This window comes from Ictidomys tridecemlineatus, chromosome 10 (assembly GCF_052094955.1).
Source record: "Ictidomys tridecemlineatus isolate mIctTri1 chromosome 10, mIctTri1.hap1, whole genome shotgun sequence".
Lineage (NCBI taxonomy): Eukaryota > Metazoa > Chordata > Mammalia > Rodentia > Sciuridae > Ictidomys > Ictidomys tridecemlineatus.
In genome coordinates, this window is record NC_135486.1 from 85,025,126 (window position 1) to 85,047,756 (window position 22,631).

The window sequence follows — 22,631 nt, forward strand, 5'->3', positions numbered from 1 at the left end:
GCCAGCAGATTCAGAAGTGCATCCAGGGTGGGGATCCACTTTGTAGACTAGGAGAAAGCTGTGCTATGGACCTCAGAAGTCATGGATCTAATTTCAGATCTACCTGTATGTAGCATTTCTCTCCCTCAGCTCAGATTCGTCATTATGAAGACAATTATCCAATCATGAACTTCCTACCATGAAAAATATCAGAAAACCCCAATCAACATCTAGAGAAAAAGTACTCAAACATTGAACATGAGACAAACATTAGACTGCTATAATTACACTACAGAAAACAAATAGCATCTCTCTAACTAGTCACTGGCAAGTTGATTGCAGGCTCAAAAAAGATTATAAAATTAGAAAGAAGAAAGGACTAAAAGTTCAAGCTCATAAACACCTCTAAACATACAGAAGTGTTCTCGAAAACATAAACATTACCCTTTCAACAACAACAACAACAAATTCTCTATCTTTAAGTGTTCTCTGCAGAATGCTGAATGGTTTGTTGGATCCCAAATCTGGATGTTATTTGACCACAATGCATTGCCCACTTGGGTTTTAGAAGATCTGCATTTCCTTTTGCTTTGCTGAAGTAAGCAACCCTAGCATCCATTACTCTCTTTGGAACACACCTTGGCACCTGACCCCATTGTATTTCACTAACCAGGTTACAATCTCCTCGTATTCCATTTGTCTTCTGGGGGCACCCCGTCTTCTCCAACAATGTTTTGATGAGGCTTCGTGAGTGGTTGAGGGGCGGATGGTCACCAGCAGAGAGAACCTGTAGTACTTCTGCCAGTTGGCCTTGACTCCTAGTGCTGCTGCTGTCCTTGGTTGAGGGTTTGACTGTCTCAGTCAAGGGAATGAGGCTGAGTAGAAAGAACAATGGTACCCAAATTTCTGAATGTTTGGTCCACAAACACATTTCCACGCTTCCTTTACCTTGAATCTGTCTTAGGTAGGTGTGAGTGGGTGGCTGTTCACAGGATAAACTTGAGACCAGAAGAATTTCTGTGGTAAAGGGGGGGAAATAAAGGCTTCAATTATTGTGCCTGCAACATGTTTGAAAGGATTCATTAATTGGGTGGCTAAGCTGATTTGCAATGACAAGCTGTTTCTGAACAACGGGAAGTCTGTAGGTAATTTTTATAACCCCAAACAGCAGGCAGGAAACTATCTTGGCTGTAAACTTTGCAGCTACAGAAAAGCATGTCAGATTGCCTGTCTTGAAACAGCCAAACATTAGGAAGAGTAAATTGTCTCTTTTTTTCTGCAGGTGACACAAGTTACCAAACCTGGAAAGGAAACACCCTCCTCTAAGCTCATTGTAAAGAACCCCATGAAATTTTGATTGGGGTCCTCATCACTAAAGTAAGAGAATAAAAATGAAGGAAAAATAAATTCCATATATTGCCAATAAATTGTTGAGTTAGAAGTTTTCAGACAAGGAAAAGTACTGGAGAAAAAAAAATAGTAATGTTCATAAAATACTGGTCACTCTTTAGTTAAGAATCAAGATTCTAGAGAATGAATTATCTTAGAAAAACAAGATTGCAAGATCTCAGAAGCCCTGATCAATCCACTCACTTGATTGTGATTAAAAGGATAGGAGATGACTTTTAAGCCAATCAGCTTTTGGAGGAAAAAAAAAAATCTCTTCAGTAGATTGTTTAAGGAATACAAAATGTTAACAGCAACTCATCTCAGATTCTGACCCAGAGATGAGCTAATAATGACCTTGGGGTAGTAACAAAGATACTGGGAATACTTTTGAGGTTAAGGGGGCAGGGGTGGTTAAGAATCTTTCTTAAGGTTATTATGTTAGCATTTTTAAAATGACAGAGGATGATACAAACATTTCTAAACCCAGTGCTTACCTTAAGAAAGATAAACGATTATTTATCTGGAGCTCTGCAGGCTTTTAAATCTCAGAGAGCATTTCGTGGTTTCAAAGTCCCCTGTTTTTAAAATTCCTTGACTGTACACTGGGAGCCAGAGGGGATTATTTCAGTCCAGAGAAGTTTTCAGTTGCTATGGAGAGAGCTGCTCACAGGGTAACAATGAAGGTGGGTAAAAGGAACTTTCTGTCTGGCAGGTTTGGGGGATAATCAAATAAATCTGGTTAATAAATGGGTTCTTTTTATATTAATATTTAACTAATTTTTTTTTAAAAAAAAAGAATCATCTACAGTCGCTTGCCTTTCCAGGGACAGAATGTAGGTCAAAAAAAAAAAAAAAATCATGTTACAGAATAGAAAAGACTTTAGTGTTCAATCAAGATTTTTCTTTTCTTTCCAGCTAATTCTATGATAACTATTTCATCCAGACTTAAACTAAGCAGTTATTGGAAAAATAGTTTCTTCAGAACCTTATTTATCTCATAAGGTGCGGAAGTATAAAATATCAAAGGCATTCATAAGTAGAAGTTTTCAAACAAAATTTGTGAAAGGAGTAATGTTGTTACCTGAGAATTAAGTAGAGTCAAATGGGGGAATTTTAATTAGCTCCCTAGATTAGGATCCCTGGGGTCTGTGGATCTTGTGACTTTCAGGCTTTTGCAAAATGCAGACTCTCAATAAATTATTAGTGGAAAAAAATGACTTAGGGAATTAAAGTGGCAAAATTCATAGGAGGTAAAAGAGGTTAAAATCCAAGACTTCAAAGTAGATAGAGAACAAGCAAATAATACAGCTCACAGAAGCCCAACATGGTGCAGAATTCGAGTCTGGGTAGGGGAAAAGGGGAGAACAAAATTGGGAAAATTGCTCTCATCGGTCAGTAAATGAACAAGGTAACAACAGGGTAAGAGAATCCCGAAAAACTGCTAGTAACAGTGATAAAGATATGGAAGGCAAATATTTCCAGAAAATGCCAGGCTTCTCTTTAACCCATCATAAATGACTGGGATTGATCTCAAGGGAAGGAACTTGGCCTCTGTCTCCTGAATTCCATGGTAAGGATTAATTGGAGTTAGAGTGTGGGATCATCAAACAAAGAAGCAAGGTTTGACCAGGTTAGACCAGAGTTAAGGCTTTCAAGATGAGGCTCCTACAGAGGTAGAACCAGGAGGAAGCAGGTTCCAAGCTGGAGGACACTGGACCTAATCTCCCAGTGGGATTTCTCTTGCTAACCTGCTTGCTACCCCACAGCAGGGACCACCTGAGCTTTGTTCAAGGCTTGGACTTACCCTTTCTCTAAAACTTGGTCAAGAGGTGACCAAAGAGAAGTAGTCCAATACCTATTCAACAAATTAGCTTGTCCTCCAGGGTACCAGCAAGTACCTGCACTTTGCCCTGGTCCCTGTAATTACCCTCAGAGCCTGGTTCAGCTCCAATGAGCAGATCCTTAAAATTGCTCCAGTCCCACTATATAGAACCTGCCCTGTGGCTGTAAGACTAGACCCAGATTGACACTGACCAGTGTCCCCAGGACAGTTGCCTTCTAGGACATTGTGGCCTGCTTAACCCCTCTGGTAGTGTCCAGTCCCGAAGTCCCACAGGATCTCAGATTCTGACTCATGGTTGCAGCTTAAACCCTTTATGTATGTACAACCTGCCTGCTTCCACGACAAACCTGAAATCCACCTTTCTTAACTTTTTATTTTCAATTCAAACCAACTTCTGGGAGTACCACGTGTCCTATCTTAACTGTGTAAAGAAGAGCTGCTTTTGATTGACATTTGTGAGATATTGGACCCACACCTCAAGACTAGTCACATCCTAGGCAGTGTTTGCTAATATGTAGATCTTCCCTAGTGCTATCCCAGCAACACAGGGTGGAGACGCGCAGGTTCTGGCTGGTCACTCCTCCTTCACTTCCATTTTTTCTCTCTTCTTGTCCTTAGCATGAAACTTCTTCTTCATACTAATACAATGTATTAATACAAATACCCTGTCTTGACCCAGAAAGACTTTAAAGGGGCCCACCAGATTACATAATTTTATATATAATGTTTAATTTTGCAGACATAGCACTATACAACTTGTAAGATCAATATTTACCTCTACAATAGATTTATATGTTTGTTACAGTTTTTCAGCAGATGTTCTGAGGAAAGATAGTTTTTGCTAATTCACACATGTGCATACTTCCTGAAGGGAAAGGGAGACTTCAGCCTACCCCCTGTGGGGTCATTTCTGGCAGTAAGATAAGATCTACCATCTATGAGCAATCTCTTGGCCAGCTTCCCCCCTCTCCCATCACCTTTATGCTGTCTTTTTTTCCCTTCTTTTCAAAGATGCTAACCCCTCTAAATAATACTGATATTTATCAGCATTTATTATCTTGCATGCTTTGTCATTGTGCTATGTAATTTTACATTTTAATAGTGTAATATCAGTTAAACCCAGTGAAATCCTCACTGTACAATCCAGAAATGCCCTGGGTCATACTTCTAGCAGGTGCCACAAGAAATCTAGTCCCATTTACATCCAGGTTGGTGCTTGTACTGCCAAGCAACAGATGCAATGTGATCCTTTTTATTTCTAGGTCTCAGCTTCTTTTAACAAATCAATGCGGGGAACACACAGGTGATCCGGATGTGTGCCCATAATAAAAGAAATAATTTACATTTTACCCCTTGCATTCCCCCGCCCCCCGCTAATTTTTCAGCCCAAATAAAGAAGTAGACCTTCCAAACAAGCAGAATCTTAGGCTCCCCCTTCTAGAATACCTGCCAACAGTACTTAGCACCAGGCACTTGAATCAAACATTATTCCTTCTCTAAACTGTTTTCTCTGATTATAAACAGAATTTTCAACTGAAAAAAACAGCTCCTACAGGGTTGGGACTATACATCTGTTTCTGTGACCCTGCCAAAATGACCATTATTTCCACCATTTAGAAAATGTCAATTGTTTTAAATTCAACCCTTTGGGTTGTCTTTGATTTGGAAGCTGACTGTAAACATGATAAAAGAAACAAGAACTATCAATTTTATGTACAACTCTCAAACAATATTTTTTCTTCTGATTAGTTAATAAGAGTCACATAAAAAAAAAACTGTAAAAGAAAAAAAAATACCCAAGAGTACAGGGTGGGAGGGAAGACAATCTGTTCATTCAAGAATAAGAAATGATGTGTGATCTCTTGGCCTTTCCCTATTGTTTTACAGTGATTTGGATCACGTGTTTAATTTTGTGGTTCATTGTTACAATTTACTATACTGTGTCAGTCTGGTTGGGTATGACAGCAGTCATTTCAAAAGTTCACCTTTCAGAGAAGGAAGATAGAATAAGGTTATGATCCAAGTTGCTCTATGAGCCCCTGATGGCCTAACCTTGACACTCTGAGATCAATTAACCCTTGTCTCCATGAGATCATTTCCATCAAGTTTTCTGTTGGTTTGAGCCAAATGCAAACAGTGGTACAGTTGGAGGCCACAATATGTCTTGTCATCTCTTTCTTTTGCTGTTTCTTGAAGTGACATTTTCAGGCAAAGAAGAGAGTAAAAGAGACTTGCTATTATCATGCATGGTGGGTTCTTAGTTTCATGTTCTGGCATTCTGAGCCCGTGTCTGTGTGAACAAGGTCTGTACTGTTTTTCTGCATCATGAGTTGACACAGATTGGCTCACTCAAAACAAGATGTGCAGCTCGTTTCATTTTCTGTGCATCAGGAGGCCAGGAAAACCCCCCAGGCTCCTCTGCTTTAGGATCTGTCACAAGGTCATAATGCAGGTGTCAGCAAGGGTTAGAGTTCCTTTAGAGGGTCTGTGTTGGTCAGCCTAATTTTGCTGCGATCAAAGTACCCGACAAGAACACTTTGGAAGAGGCAGAGTTTATTTTGGTTTCACAGTTTCAGAGTTCTCCATCCATGGTCAGTGGACTCCATGACTCTGAGCCTGAGGTGAGACAGAACCTCATGACTGAACATGTGGCAGAGAAATCTGCTCAGATCATTGCAGCCGGGAAGCAGAGAGAGAGAGCAAGACAGAGACAGAAAGAAGGAGTGTGTGCACAAGACACAAAGGACAAAACAAACCCCAAAGTCACACACCCAGTGAACTACTTCCACCAGCCACACCTGACCTGCCTACAGTTACCACCCAGTACAGGACTCCATCCAAATTATTCACCCATCAAATGGATTAATCCCCTGATCTCAGGTCTCATCATCTAAGCATTTACTTCTGAACACCCTGCATTGTCTCACAGATGAGCTTCCAGGGGACACCTCATATCCAAACCCTAGTAGTCCGACGGGGCAGGGATTCTCTTTTGAGTTCCTGGGGTTGTTGGAAAGCTGATGGAATCTAACATGACAGAGTGACATCCCTTATTTTACTTGCTAGAAGTGAACCCCACCAATACAAAAAGGAGATGGGATGCCACCAGGGCATGAATATCAGGGGGTAAGACATCACTGAGAGCCATATGGTACCAAAGGTAGAAGGGCAGGGAATTATGAGTTGTCATATTACGACATCCTAAAAGACTGTCATCCATACTCTTTTCAGGGGAACATGCAGCTGCTCACATTTTCTTCATCACTTAACCACTCCAAATTTACTTGTGTTAAAGGCTCCATGGATTAACTATAAATAATATATAAATGAAGTATATATAGCCAACATTTAATATTTATTCAGAATCTTGAATACTAATGTAAAATATTGGGAATTTTCTTTAGTATTTTTTTAATTTGCTGGATCCTAAAATTAAGAACACTTTATAGTTTGAGATTTAAGGATATTAAAGAATATAACCATTGCTATGGTTTGGATGTGGTTTGTCCCCTAAGAGTTCGTTGTTAAAAGCTTGGTCCTGAGGGTGGTGGTGAAGAGACATGTTGTGAAACCTTTAAGAAGTGGGGGGCCCCCTCAAAAGCCCTTAGGACACAGTGAGCTGCTTTGGAAGAGATTGAGGGAGCCTTCTTAGGACCCCAGAGTGAGCCTAACTACTAAATCATCTTTGAGCTTTCCAGCTTGAGATGTGATTGCTTCCTCTTACATGTGATCTTAACATTGTGATGCCAGCCACTGCTAGGCCCTCACAGAAGACTGAAACAATGAATCTCTCTGATCTTGGGCTTTGAACCCTCAGAACTATGAGCTAAATAAACCTTTTTATCTATATAAAGTTAGCCTGTCTCCTATATTTTGTTATAGTAATGAAAAACAGACTGATATAGCCAAACATGTTTTTTATTCCACAAACCAAAATTATAACAATCTTCAGAAAGTTTCTAAAAAAACAGAAGGACTCTATCTAATGCTTTATTCTTCTTCTTAAGATCAACTTTCGGTACTGATTGATAAACATATCAAAAATATATCTCTTGCTAAAATTTCTCTTTTGAATAAACTTTACACTAATGACAATTAAAAAAAAAACTTTGAACTCAAAGATTGCCAAGAAAGAACGGTTTAACATTATTTGTATTGCTTAAGCTATTGGCATCGACAAGCATTCTACCAAATAAACTGTTCAATGATTATTAGTCAGTGAATATTTTACTCTCAGTATAAAAAGAAATCTTTTCAATATTTTTGTAGTCTATATAATTTTTAAGCATTTATATTTAGTGTTATATATTGACTGTGTAAAATATATTCATGGCAAAAATATGGTATATCATAAACTGTTCATGATACTTGTCCTCTTATGGATGACATACGTAGGGTTTTCCTTCTATATTTTATTCTTCCCAGGTTTTCTATACAAACGTGTACAATTTCCCATAGCCAAAGAAAAAAAAATATTTTTAAACACTGATTGGATTAAACCTATGAGTTTTCTTTGTTCTAGATTATTCTGGCATTAAAACTCTTCAAAACAGTTCCTAGAAAGCACTCTAATCTATGAACCTGAAAAGAGTGGTCATTGTGTTTTTGGAAGTTATTTTATATTGTTTATAGCGCTGAGGGTCCTCCTTTGAAACAGAATTTTAAAATCACGAGCTTTCAATTGGGCTGTGGCTGCAATGGAATCCGACAGAATAGAGTACCTGCTGCAAGTTGGACTCATGAGGGACCTCTCATTCTTCCTCTCTTCATTTTTAAAATAGAAGTGCATCTGTCCTTGTGATATTTTGGTGTTTTGCACATCTATGTGCTCAGTGAAGGTATTTGCACACCCAATTATTGTCCAAGCTCTATAGTGTCCTGCTAGAAGAATATCCCTCTCTGGTTCCTCTCCGTTGGTTCCTTCTCCAAAGCCACTTTCCTTTGCTTCCAAGACACTGCACTTCTCCATATTCTGGCCTTCATGCTATTATCCCAGACCACAATGATCCTTATACCTCGTCTTTATGGTAATTAATATATTTACATCTGTTCTTTCCCATTAATGGGACATGGGTCTTGATCGTCCTCGTATCCCTAGCATCTAGTAGTGTTTTGACAGCCCTGGTGAGCAGTCCACTGTAACATAAGCCCTTAGCTGTAGTTGACATTACCCTGTTTGAAAAAAAAAAAAAGATGGATACAAATCAACCTTTTTTGGAATCTACAAGAAAGGGAGAATCAGAGGATGGTTATGCATGAATGGAATGTCTATTATTGGAGGAAGAGCAGGAACTGGCAGCATAAGGTGCCAGCTTAGTGACCATGAAAGGATGACAGTGCCCTGGAGTTCTGGAGGAGGTAAAAGCATGGCACTAGGGAACCTCAGGTCAGTCCACCAATTTTCCCAATTTTTCCTCTTCATTGGTATGTCACTGAGGAAGTAGAACTTGCATTGCTTTCACTTAACTCAACACATCTTTCCAGTATTGAGAAAACCATTACTTTTCCAAATGGCTATGCCTGTCAGTCAATAAGTACAGAGATATGGACAGGAAATCAGTAGTAAATGTGTGTGTGTGTGTGTGTGTGTGTGTGTGTGTGTGTGTGAAAAATATGGCTTCTCTTTATTTCCTTTTATCAACTTTAGTCTAATTGTGAGCCTCCATGGAGGCTAGGTGGAGAGAAACTCCATCTTAAGGTAGAACCAGAGTCCCAGGTCAAACACTAGGGAAGCCCTAAATATAGGCTGCACTCTGGTGATTGCTAAGAAGCCTCTCATTCTCATTCCTGTGTCTGCTTTAGTTCACTGACCTGTTATTTCCACTCTGCATGTGGGGGCTCAGAATCTTTACTGAGACTAGAAACCTTTTTGTCTGATTTCGGGTTCCCTGCCTGCCTCTGAGGCTTGGTTATCCAGGACACTGCTTCAGTAGTGTGGGTTACTTTCTGGTCCCCAGAGGACCCCATGCCCTTGTCAGTGACATATCCCTAATTCCTTTCCTTTCTCTCAAAAGTGCTTTCTTCTCTCCTCTTCAAGGACCCCTGGCATCTTTCTGATGAAAATTGGCTCTTATAAAATGACAGAAGGAGCCTCTGATACCAATCCTTTCTGCCTTCTTTGTGCAAAAGCTCCAAAGGCAAAAGAACACTAAGATTCTAGCTACTGGCTTAGAATATGGAAGAAAATATAGATTGTTAGATTTTTTAAAAATCCCACAGTGGTTAATGTTAGGGAATGAAAGTTGTCCTTACCATTTACTGGAAAAATGGGTTCCTTTATTTATTTATTTGAGAAATGATTTCTAATAAATCTTTAATTTAATAAGTAACAATTTAGTTAAGTGAGCACATGTTTTGAGCCTGGTATGTGGAAATTACTACTATAGTTTCTGTGAAAAACAAAGATCTATACTATCAAGGCTGTGCTGGGTCTTGTGGGAGATCACAAACCCATCCCCAAATAACCCTAACATGAAAGAGCTGTGGATACAGTGTGGGGGACTAATTGCTTAAGTCTGACGAAGTAGAGAGAGTTAGTACTTCATGCTAATGGACTGGATCCAATGAGAAAAAAAAAATGATTCCATCCAGGGATTTCCTTTTTAATTAAGATCCACAAGGATTTTCTTTAAATCTGATGATGTTGAACTTAGAAGAGAGCCCAGCAGAATAGAGGAAGGGGAAGAGGTACCGGAAAGTGAAATTGACCAAATTATGTTATATGCATGTATAAATATATCATAATGTATACCACTTTATATATAATTATAATGCACCTATATAAAATTAATTTTTTAAAAATCTGATGTTGAAAATTACACAATAAAAACAAGTCCATAATGAGTTTCCCACGCTAATGAAATTGCTGCCTCATTCTAGCCAACATCATGACATTTTCTTCTTGAAAAGAGAAAGGATTCTTTAAGAATAATGAAATTGATTTCACAAGTCTTTTGATTATCTGCATTTCTTTATGCACTGCTTCAGAATAACTTATAAAACACCACTTGGTTTAGACCTACAGATTGAAAAAGAAGTGCATGAGTTACAGATGTTGTTAGCTGCCCAGGTGTTTTGCCTATTATAATTCTTGAAATACCACATTTTTTTTTCTTTAGTCTTGTGTGTGCTTCTGTGTCTGTGTCTGTTCCTTGGAACGGGTGGCAGCTACCAAAGTACTTTTGTTAGGCAGAGAATAGAAATTGTTGGAGAAAGATGGACTGCGGCTCTTTCCACCAAGAGCACTTTCATGGTCCTTGGGCTATTTTTTTTGGTTTTTGTCTTAGCCTATGTTGGCAGGTATACCCTCTTGGCTAACTCATTCTGTTTCTTGTGAAGGAACAAGTGTTTTGTAAGCAGTTCTGTGATATCCTGAGGCTTGGCACTATGGACTATGCCTGGTTGAAGATGGTCCAAAAGAACACAGTGGCTTGGACACTGCAAGGATCAACATCAGGAAGGGTTACCTGATACTGCCTGCCTCTCCACGCTTGTTCTGCCCACGTGGAAAATCCTGAGATTTTGCTGCCTTTTAGAGAAGGAATCTGGCTTTTAAGCAAGAACAATAAAGAAGCAAAAATAAGCACAAGAACTATACACATCCTTAGGGGAAGCTCAGAGGAAAGCCATGGTTTCAGAAGCACCCGTTGGCTGAGACTCCTCAGAAATCATGCCAGATTCTTTTCTGCTTGGCAGTGGAATTCAAGTCAGCTGCTCAGGCTAGAGTCCCAACCGGGAGTGTTTGCTTCATGTTCTGCATGTTTGGCTGTGTGACTACCCTGGATGGGACATGGCCCTGCATGGAGTGAAGATAAGAGACCCAGTACCTACCTTGGAATAAATATATTATTACAGGTTCCTGAGACTGGTAACAGGTGCATCCAGCCAGGCTGCCATCCATGGGGCTCACAGCAGAGATAGCTGGGTACATACAATATGGGAACAGACTCTTCCCACAGAAGCATTTGTTGAATGATCCATCCCTCGTTGTAGCCTACTGGCACAGGCAGCAAGGGACCCTAGAGAATCCTGGCATGGCCCCATCAAATCAGAACTTCTTATAAGACAAACTCAATAACAAAAAAAAAGTCACAGAAACTACAAAAGTGTGGCCCGTCTCTTAGCTCAGAACTTTTCTGATGGAAAAAAACTTGCTATTGTGACAAATCATCATATTCAGAGAAGAAGATTCCTACAGATTATCGCCACATACCCTCTCTTCTTGTCTGCTGGAAACTTCAAATTCCCCTCTTCCTCTGTCCCCACCAGCTCAAGAGCCAGAGCCTTTGAATTTCAGCATCAACCACTGGGGTGGCACAGGCCAATCAAGAGAACACTTCAGGACTATGTAGAATCCCATTTGGTTATGTGCAAGTGTGCCCCGCATATGATGGGGACTTAATCCGTTCCTCCATTACAATTCTATCCAAGTGGTACTCTGATTTTCAAAATAATTAAGAAGAGATGAAATCTCCTTCAAAATGGCCTTTGTGATTTTTTCTTAAAGAAGCTGATGTCATTTGTTTCATCTGCCTTCTTCTTTCTAGAAGAGAATAAAGCTGGATCGCCAAGTTATGACAATCACAAGCATCAGAAGTTTCCACTTTACTTCCTTTTAGAACATGAGCAAACTCTGACCCAAGAAGACTGGCATTTTCATGGGTTAGACATCTCTATGTTGAAAACACTCTCTTTGTAGTGCCCACAGCCCAGAAAATATGTTCTTTTCTCAAAGATCTAGGTTCTGCCCAAGACTACAGAATGTTTGGCTTTTCCCTTCCTGGAATTCATATCCCAACAAATATGGAAAATATTTTCATGTACATACTCATCAGTGGTGCTGGAGAAGGGGATGTAGGGACAGTATGACAACTAGAAGGGAGTGCAGTGGGGAAGTACCGTGTTAGCTCTCTATCAGTATAATAAAACACCCGAGTCAATAAACCTCAAAAGAGAAAAGGTTATTCTGATTCATGGTTTTAGAGGTTTTGGTCCATGATTAAGAGTACCCATTGTTTTGGTGGTGAGGGGTGCACAGCAGAGTAAGACCACTTATATCATGAGCCAGTGAGCAAAGAGGAAGAGAAAGGGGCTGAAGTTCCACAATCCCATTTGAGGACACATATCCAATGACCTAAGGACTTCCTACAAGGCTTCCACCTACCAAAGGTTTCCATCACTGTTCAATATCATCAGCCTGAGACCAAGTTTTTAGCACATGGGCCTTTGGGAGACATTCAAGATCCAAAATATAGCAAGTACAAAAGTGGATTTTAAACGTCTATAGTTTGTGGTTAATAAACATAAAGAATAGAGAAGCTACCACCTTAGTTAATTCCTATACTTTTGGACATGGATTATGTGAGACTTTTAATACCTTTGGGGAAATTCTGTTTTTAACACATTGTGACTCCAAAATAGAGTGCTCATCAAAGTCATAGTCTAAGGGCTGCACACCTTAGCCTCCTGGGTTGTCTACCGAGTGAGTTGCAGGTTTCAAGACTCTCATCCAGGTCTATTTAATCAGAATTACAAGCATAAATCCAGAGAGGACTGGGTTTTGAACAAGCCCATGTGGCTCTTAGCCCAGCAAAATTTCCTGCTAAGATCATGAATCAAAGTCAGACAGACCCAGAGAGTTAGAACTTTCTTGCCTTGAAAGGAAAAAGGAATCAACAGGAAAAAAAAAAAAATAAATAAGGTGTGTGCTTTACAGGGTTCTTTAAAACTCCCAGGGAACTGTGTGCACAGGAGCTATAATCAGACCCCTAAAGGGAAAACGGAGATAAGATTGCCACTCATCCCTCACAGCCAGCTGAATGTGATCAATAAGGGTTGACAAAGCCTAATCATGAAGAGTTCTGATGAATAATGCTAATAGTTTAAAGCCACCACAGTGGCAGGATCTCCTGCCGGTTCAGGGAATCTTTCTAATGTCAGTGTCACTTTCCTTTAAAGAAGGCTCCAGTCCAAATGAAAACCACTGTCTACAAAATTCTGAAGAAATGCTAACGCCAAAAGACATCTTCCTGGTACGTGGGTTCAGTGGTTTGGGTGAAATTTCCTGTTGAAATAGTCTCTTGATACATTTTTTATGATAACATCTATTGAGGTTTAACCAAAAACAATGTCCTAAGGAAAATTTTTTTATTTGATATTTGGACACAATATCAATTCCCTAAGAAAAACCAGAAGCATGAAAAGAGAAATTATAATGTGACAATTTTTTGGTCATAACCTCTCTGCTAAAAAAAAAATGATTATATGACGAGTAGCTAATTCTACAGCAGGAAATTCACCAGCTGCTCTCCCCTAACTGTGGGAGAGATTATTATACTCATGTTCTCAAGAATTTGACCTAATGGGGAATCCTGAGGAATAATTAATACCTTCAAGCTAGTTCTATTTAATATTTTTTTCTCTTCATGTCTTAGTTGCTTTGTGCTGCTATAAGAGAATACCATGGACTGGGCTATTTATAAAGAACAGCAAAACTTACTTTCTCACAATTTTGAAAGCTAAGTTCAAGTTCAATTCTCTGACATCTTGAAAGAAACCTCTTGCTGTGTGTGGTGGTGGTGGTGGTGGTGGGAGTTTGTGTCCTCAAGTTGCAAAAGGCAATAGAACTGAAGTCCTCCCGTTGCCTCTTATCTAATCTTAAATACATTCACAAATGACTCTTCTTTCCCTAATCACCTCTCAAAGGCCTCAGCCGTCAGTACTATTCCAGTGACTTTCAACCCCTGCGTTTTGTAGAGGACACAGTCAAATCGTAGATCTTCATTGCCCAGTAGAATCCCCTGAAGTTTCTGTTTGCTTACTCTATTGTCTTAAGGTGATGTCTAAATCCCACTTCCATCGTTCTGATCCAAGGTGCCTGGAGGAAGGCCCAGGTGATTACATGTGCTTAAGAACATAGCTAACAAAATCGTTTTTCCGTAACATGTCAGCAGAGAAGAAATTCTCACTAATATATATAAGGGTCTTTATATTCTTAGTAATACAAATATTTCCAAATTAAGATAGAATTTTCAACTTCCTATTTTTTTTTTTATAAAGAAAATTGTTCTATGCATCCCCTAGTTATATAGGACCTAAATTTCTGGGGGGTGGGGCGGGGGGGCTAAGCCTAATTCTTCATGAATCTACTAGGATAAATTCATGGCCTGAGATTTGAATGTCTGAGTTTAAAGAAATATTATTTCGGGCGTCTTTTAAATGAGGCCAGATAGTACATCGTGCAGCTTCGATTATGTAGAGAGACATGGAGTCTTTTTTGGTTGGGTTACCTGGGCAGAGCCTAATATCACACCCACGTGCTCTGAATGTAGAACAAATAGAGAGAGGACCACACAGAAACTCTTCCTCTGTCTAGTGTCCATCTCTGCCTTCCTCTTTCCTCCAAGTTTGCCTTTTATATTTAAGATTCTGTTCAGGTCTCTCCTGAGTGGCACTTCTCTCAGAAACTGTTCCTGACTCAATCTATACTAAAGCTAAAGAAGTTTCATTTTCAGGGCCACTCCCTTGCATGGATCTCTTCCAAGGTTCCAGCTCTCGTTTCACATGGTCATATTTTTAAAGTAAACTGTGCATATTTTAACATAGTTGACTTAGACTCTTCATTTTAACTGCATCTCCACACAATCCTCTTGTGTTGCTTGGTGTTGAGTTGGTCACGAGCATTCTGTGGAATCAGGGTAAACAGAGGTTGAGTTTGGAATACATTGCGTTTGGGGTTTAATGGGATAATATTTTGATATGGTTGTCAAAGTAGAAATGGCGTATCAGTCAGGATTCAACCAAGAATACAGATCCAGTAGGAAATATTAAGAGACTGGTGACCTTGTGTACTGATGTATACTGTGGGAAGCAATCCACGAAATGCATGAGGACCTTTACTGGGCATTGCAGCCAGGGATAGGTCCTGTGGCTGTCCCTCGGAGACAGACTGTCCAATGCTCTGTGAGAAAGGTCCCTCTGTTAGAAAGCACTGGAGATGGGCTTAACCCGTTAGGAACTTAGCAGCCAACCTGCCCCCACACTTATCCTATTTTGGTGAAGAACTTTCTATGGAAAGTCTTTGATGTTTTCTGATCTAAATAAAGCAGATGCAGGCTCCTTTGTGTGTTAGAAGCTGGACCCGTCTGGTCAGCTTGCCTGTCCTGCCCCCAGTTTGAAACTACTTTCTGTGTTCTGTGGTTATTTTGCTTGTTTTATTTCTCTTAGCTTTTATTTCTCAGTCAGCCCATTCCACCAGAGGAGAACCCCATTCCCACCACCTGTGTGGGGATGTGGGCAGTAGGATACTGGTATATATACAGATATGACAAGGAATAGGCTTATACAGTTGTGTCAGGCTGGCTATGTTAGCTTCTTGTCACTGTGATCAAAATGCCTGGCAAGAATGACTTAGAGGAGAAAAAGTTTACTCTGGGCTCACAGGTCTCAGATCCTGTTTGGACGTTTCCAGTGCAGGAACATCATGGCGGAAGGGCGTGGCAAGAGGAAAACTGCTCAGCACATGGAAGCTATGAAGCAGAGAGAAAGAAGCCAGAGACAAGATGTCGTCCCCGCAGTTACATCCCCAGTGACCTGCTTCCTCTAGCCATGCCTCACCTACCTACAGTTACCACCCAGTAGTCCATTCAAATTATCAATCCATCAAATGGATTAATCCATGGAAGAAGTTGTAGCTCTTGCAGTACAATCTCGGAACATTACTGTATTGCCTAAGACATGAACTTTTGGGGAAACATTCCAAACCCAAACCAAACACTGGCTAAGCAAGTCTGAAGTTCATAACACAGGCCATCAGAAAGGGAACATGAAGCAGCCAGAGTTTCATAGGCCAAAGTTGGACTCTACAGTCAAGAGTCTCTCCTTCCCTTGCTTCTCCCCAAGAAATGCCAAAGCTTGATTTTAAGGCAATTCAACAGATTAACTCAGGCCCACTCAGGATAATATTTTGAATGGAAAGTGGATGGATTAGGGACTTTAACTACTTCTGCAACATCTCTTCACTGAGCACTTAGGTTTATGTTTGGGTAACAGTACCAGAGCTCAGCCTGGTGAAAGGGACACATCAAAATGCCACTTCCCAAATAGTTTCTGGAATATACCTGGTCACCCCATGTGCAAGACTACCCAGCATGACAGGAAGGTTGAGAGACAGGACCAAAGCAAAGAGGAATTAGAGGAGAAAGGTTAGAAATATATGAAACCTGATCTAGTCTATACAAACTTTTTTCTATCACCAGAGTCTGAAAAATGTAAGTTGAAATTTCAATTATCAGCAATGTCTACTTAAAGCATAATGTTTTAGAAATAGTATGAACAATTAATTGTACAACTGTACAACCACTAAAATTGCTTTTATAATTTCAGTTTATCTATTTTGATGAGAATGTGTGTTACTAGAGTTCTGGCAAATATACAATTTTAACTTTCACTTGGAAAATCTCAATTAAAAAATTGAGAGATTCTTCAATAGAAGGTTTAGATGTATGAAAAGTATAACCTTGATTTTTAAATTTTTAAATTTATTAAAGAATTAGGAGAAAATACAAATAAGTTTAATGGGATCATGAAACAAAGCAAAAAGCAAATAGTCATGAAACCAATAGAGATTATTCTGAGATCAAGAAAGAAATATTAACAAGAGGATTTTTTTATCATCTCAGAGTAGTAATTTAAAGAAGAGATAAATTTCAAAGGAATGAAGAGACTCTTAGATTATACAATCATTTAGTTAATGAAAATAAGTAAATTATATGAATAATATTGGGGAAAAAAGAACTAATTTTCAAGCTTAATTTGACACAGAATACAATCTCACACAAAAAAAAAAACTCGTATTGCTATGGTTTGGATACGGTACATCCCTCAAAGATTCATGAGCTAGAATCTTGGTCTCTAATGTAATGGTATTAAAAAATTGTAAGACCATTAAAAGGTGGAGCCTATGAGGAGGTGATTAGGTAATGGAGACACCACCCTTTTGAATGAATTCCTGTCTTTCTGCAAAGACTGGATATGTTAGCTTTTCTTCACTGTAACTAAAATACCCGACAAGAACAACCTGGGGAAGAAAAATTTATTTGGACTCATGGTTTCAAAAGTTCAGTCCATGGCCAGCCAAATCCATTGTTCTGGGTCTCATGTGAGGCAGAACATCATGGTGTAAGGGCGTGGCGGAAGAAAGCTGCTCAGCCTGTGGCATGTGGGAGGCAGAGGAGGAAAAGACCATGGGCAAATAGAATGCAGACTATGTCCCAGTGACTTATTTCCTCCAGTCACACTTCACTTACATTCAGTTACCACCTGGTAGTCCATTTAAATTATTAACCCATCAAGTGGATTGACCCACCAATGTGGTTACATTTTACAAAATCTAATCATTTCACCTCTGAACATTCCTGCATTGTCTAACACATAAGTTTCACAGATCCAAACCATAACACTCCACCCTCTGGCTCCCCAAAACTTATGTCCATTCCCAGTACAAAATGTATTTAGTCCATCTCCAAGAGTTCCCATAGACTTAGCAGTTTAAGCAATGCTCAAAAGTCCAAATCTAAAGTCTCCTTCAAGACTCAAGGCAAAGAAAAATCCTTAAAGGAATGATAATTAGTAAATTTTTAAGAACTGAAAAATCTTCCAGCTATTGATTTCTTATAAAAACCTGATACAAGTTTTAAAGCTAGTGAGGAAGAGCAACAGCACTCAAATAATACCCAATCGCCAGGGAGAACTTCCAGTTAACAACAACAAAAAACACAAAAAACTAAAACGACCAAAAGCAAAACTGGTCTGCTCCACCCAATACCTTCTTCCAAACATATTGTTGGTGCTTTAGTATTATGTTTGGATAGGTCTGTAGATACATGTGACTTGGATACATATTTCAGAATGGGTAATTTGAGATTGTGAAACATAATACTCAGCAACCCTGTCAAACCGTTTCTCCAAATGATAAGATACTTGAATCTGAGATATATGTTGTGTTGAGTCTAAAGTATTTTATGTGAATTACAATGAAAAGACTTGCCTTCAGAATTTGCAAACCAGCCTCACTTGTATATATCTCCCATTCCCTATTTCTAATTCTCTCATGCAGCTTGAGGGCAGAACACACACACACACACACACACACACACACACACACACACACACACACAGAGAGAGAGAGAGAGAGAGCTTTGACTCTATAATCATTATTTCTGTTGGAATTCTTCAAGCAGAACATGCTTTGTTTTTACCAAGAAAATGAAAAGCAAGATGTTTTCTATTAGTTGTAGAAAAGGGAGTTGTTTGAGCCCAAACACCTTTTCCATACTTGATTACTTCTCACTTCCGATTGCTCTGTCTCCTATAAGTTGGGGTATTAGAAACTTCGTCATAGCCCCCTACTCAACTAGTTGCTTCTGAATCTTTTTTGAATTATAGACTTTCTTGAAAATATAGCTATCCATATCACCCCCTCAAAAAAGGGAACAAATGTGAATAAATGTGTTTTCACCCCCCCACACTGCCTCCTTAATGCCATCTAAGGAGTCCTGTCCAGTGGTCCCGAGTAAAGAACTCCTGCCCACGAATGAAATCTTAGGAAAGTAAAAGGATGAGTGGGCAGGAGAGTACCACGTGTGGATGTGAAATCTATGATATATTTCACAATGTACACAAACCTTTATTTATGTCCAAACTCTTGAGCTAAAAAAAATGCTAAAGGGAGAAAATGATTCTTTAGTATTTTAAGTTCTCAATAACAGCACCTTTGATGAATTCTGAGTTGAATCAATGATACAGGGAATATGGGGGCGGGCGGGAGGGGGGCGTGGAGAAATGTGCTGGTGAGTATGGTGAAAACCTCATATTCCACAGTGTTTTAGCAACATACCTTTTCCAAACAGATGAAGAGTTCAATTTAAAGAATTCTTCTGCTGATAACATCATTTATTTTAAGAGTAAAATTTAAAGTAAATAAATCTCATTTTAAAGCAAATTTACACTTAACAAGAGCACCAAAATGCAAATCTATTAAAAATAGACCTTATCTTTAATGTTTATTTCACATAATCCAAGTACATCCAGTTATGCAAATTTACATTTTTCACATCTTTGCCCTCCTGATATACATATAACAGTACAAAGAACAGCTTGCAAAACCTTGGCTGGGGTAACAAGATTCTTGACCACTTTATTCTTCTGCATGTGGACAAATAACTTCTAAATTATTGGAGTGAAATCAAGACTCGTAAAAGTGAAAACTGACTGAATTTTTATTCCATCTGAGGTTATTTGAACTGATTTTGAAATGGTCTTCTAGTTGTTGGATTACCATTCAGTGGGAGCATATTTGGGGGAGCTCCTTTACATATTTCAAGAGGCTTAGTTGGTTATTTCTAGAGCTCTTGTAATCTGCATGAAGTTGATCCTAGCTACCCATGGATGATGCGTAAGCATCATAGTGCTGTATATTCGCCTAAAATATTTCAAACAGTGGTAATCAACATTATTATCCCTCTTTGGTGAAAACATATTGCCAGGCTAGAAAACGAGCAATTATTTCTTCAATTAGGCAGAGAAAAAGAACAGATTATTTATTATAATACAGTACACACTTTTAAAAGGAACAATCACATTGAGTTGAAGAATTTAAAACTTTAGTTACAAATTTTTTGAAATTCAAACATAACAAAATCACATTATGATACTAGATGACCATGTGTTCATTCTGTTCAATGTTGCTCATGAGATCTTTCATATCACTGGTTCCTGGGCTGGACTGGCTGTTAAAATAGAGAGTGTTCTCAAAGGTACCCTCTTGAGGTAGGTGCACACGTCTTTTCTTATACAAGAAATAGGCAGCAATGCCAGCACCCACTAGAATCAGGAGGATCACAAAGACCACAGCTCCTGCCACGTTGGAAGATGGTTTGGAAGGTTCCATCTTCCTTGAGTCAGCTATAAATAAAATCATTAGGAAACAAGTGGAGAGAGAGACAGGGTTATGCGATAGCACACAATACTACTTTCCTTATTGAAAAACTAAAATACATGAATATTCTTTCAAGTGATATTTATCAAGCAGAAATTCAAGGCATTAAAAACAAAATCAGCAAGATACAGAGGATAGTTTAAAATATCAAGATTATGATTCAGTTACAGAAATATTGTATGTCATACTACTGACCTAAATAACAAATGTTTTAAAAATTATACACACACACACACACACATATTTTGTTTCCAAGTAATTTAAGACAGATTATAAGAAGATAAAATAATACAATAATAATGATTATTTAAAATAAATAAAAATTTAGGAAAAAATCTAAGAATAGTGGAGATTTAAATTCATGAATATAATTAGTACAAAAATAGCACGAATAAGGATAATAAGGGCATTAGAAGAGAGCCATAAATTTCACCTGGAGCTTTATTTAGCAGTCAATAAAATGAGTAAAATAGGATTAATTACCTAGTTCAAATGGTCTATGAAAGTTAAGACAAAAACACAAAAGGACTTTGCTATAAAAAGAAAAGATTAGCCAGGTGTGGTAGTATACATCTGTAATCCCACCCAGTCTGGGCAACTTAACAAGACTCTGTCTCAAAATAAAAAAGAATTTTTTAAAGGCCTGGGGATGTAGTACTTGCCTAGCATATTCAAGGCACTGGGTTTGATCCTCAGTACCACCATCACCAAAAACAAACAAACAAACAAACTACAAGCATTGAGGAAATTTCAAATTTCCTCCAGTGGTTCCCATAAATTCTTTGTAATAAGAGTCAATGATGTCTTTAATAACTTCTTAGTGTAAAAATACCAACATGACTCCCAACCCTATTTTACTAAAATATCAATCAAGGTAGGTTGATGACATAATCAGAAAGGCTAGTTAATTAAAACAATTTTACTTAAAAATGCAAGAGTAGATAGTAATTATTATGACTTTTAAACTAAACTGTATCATATGACTAATACTGAAATTTCATAGTTTTCTTACCTTTTGTCGTCATTAATGTCTGAGTGGGTTCAGCATCAACAACTGTAAAAAAAAAATTTTAAAAAAATTTATAAAAATCCATAGTAACTGCATGCAAATAGCAATCTTTATTTGGCTCAGTGATACATGGAATACTCCATATTTGGTGATATGGTATGATATGATATGACATGGATGGATGGATGGATGGGTAGATAGGATAGATAGAGAGATACAGATACAAAAAACTATCTCCATCTATTCTTTTGTCTATTTATGCTATAGCAGCATCCTAAAGATAAATGGTAATTCTGAACACAGAAGATCTGAAAATGTGATCCTCCAACATGTATTTGAGCACTAATACCTTGTAAAAAACCTACCAAATCTACCCATAAGTAAAATATCCTAAGCTAAGAATTTTTAAGTCAGCCTATTGAAGCCTAAGGCATCACACGGCATTTGATTGATTGATTGATTGATTGATTTTTATTTTTTATTTTATTTATTTATTTTTATTGGTTGTTCACAACATTACAAAGCTCTTGACATATCATATTTCATACATTAGATTCAAGTGAGTTATGAACTCCTAATTTTTACCCCAAATGCAGATTGCAGAATCACGTCGGTTACACATCCACATTTTTACATAATGCCCTATTAGTAACTGTTGTATTCTGCTACCTTTCCTATCCCCTACTATCCCCCCTCCCCTCCCCTCCCATCTTCTCTCTCTACCCCATCTACTGTAATTCATTTCTCTCCTTGTTTATTTTCCCATTCCCCTCACAACCTCTTATATGTAATTTTGTATAGCAATGAGTGTCTCCCTTCATTTCCATGCAATTTCCCTTTTCTCTCCCTTTCCCTCCCATCTCATGTCTCTGTTTAATGTTAATCTTTTCTTCCTGCTCTTCCTCCCTGCTCTGTTCTTAGTTGCTCTCATTATATCAAAGAAGATATTTGGTATTTGTTTTTTAGAGATTGGCTAGCTTCACTAAGCATAATCTGCTCTAGTGCCATCCATTTCCCTGCAAATTCCATGATTTTGTCATTTTTTAGTGCTGCATAATACTCCATGGTGTATAAATGCCATATGTTTTTATCCATTCATCTATTGAAGGGCATCTGGGTTGGTTCCACAGTCTTAGCTATTGTGAATTGTGCTGCTATGAACATTGATGTAGCAATGTCCCTGTAGCATGCTCTTTTTAGATCTTTAGGGAATAGTCCGAGAAGGGCAATAGCTGGGTCAAATGGTGGTTCCATTCCCAGCTTTCCAGGAATCTCCATACTGCTTTCCAAATTGGCTGCACCAATTTGCAGTCCCACCAGCAATGTACAAGAGTACCCTTTTCCCCACATCCTCGCCAGCACTTGTTGTTTGACTTCATAATGGCTGCCAATCTTACTGGAGTGAGATGGTATCT

At 38.6% G+C, this 22,631-nt stretch overlaps 2 protein-coding genes across 10 annotated transcripts in view; both read right to left on the reverse strand.

Moving 5' to 3' along the window:
* Positions 1 to 1,967, reverse strand: part of Slc39a12 (solute carrier family 39 member 12) — a 64,411-nt gene extending 62,444 nt beyond the window's left edge. For 5 of the 9 annotated variants that reach the window (XM_078023349.1, XM_005325798.5, XM_021726667.3 and 2 more), the window contains exons 1-2: positions 1,863 to 1,967; positions 650 to 996 (exon numbers count right to left, since the gene is read on the reverse strand). In XM_078023349.1, the coding sequence (XP_077879475.1) occupies positions 650 to 910 (261 nt within the window). In that variant the 5' untranslated portion in view covers positions 911 to 996; positions 1,863 to 1,967. Of the gene's footprint in view, positions 1 to 617; positions 997 to 1,862 lie in introns of those variants that run through there. The other 4 variants (XM_040277016.2, XM_005325795.4, XM_040277017.2 and 1 more) reach the window with 4 other exon arrangements.
* Positions 1,968 to 19,246: 17,279 nt separating this feature from the next.
* Mrc1 (mannose receptor C-type 1) overlaps positions 19,247 to 22,631 on the reverse strand; it is an 84,801-nt gene continuing 81,416 nt past the window's right edge. Inside the window, exons 29-30 of the mRNA XM_078023350.1 lie at positions 21,220 to 21,261; positions 19,247 to 20,173 (exon numbers count right to left, since the gene is read on the reverse strand). Of these exons, the coding sequence (XP_077879476.1) occupies positions 19,923 to 20,173; positions 21,220 to 21,261 (293 nt within the window). The 3' untranslated portion in view covers positions 19,247 to 19,922. The remainder of the gene's footprint in view (positions 20,174 to 21,219; positions 21,262 to 22,631) is intronic.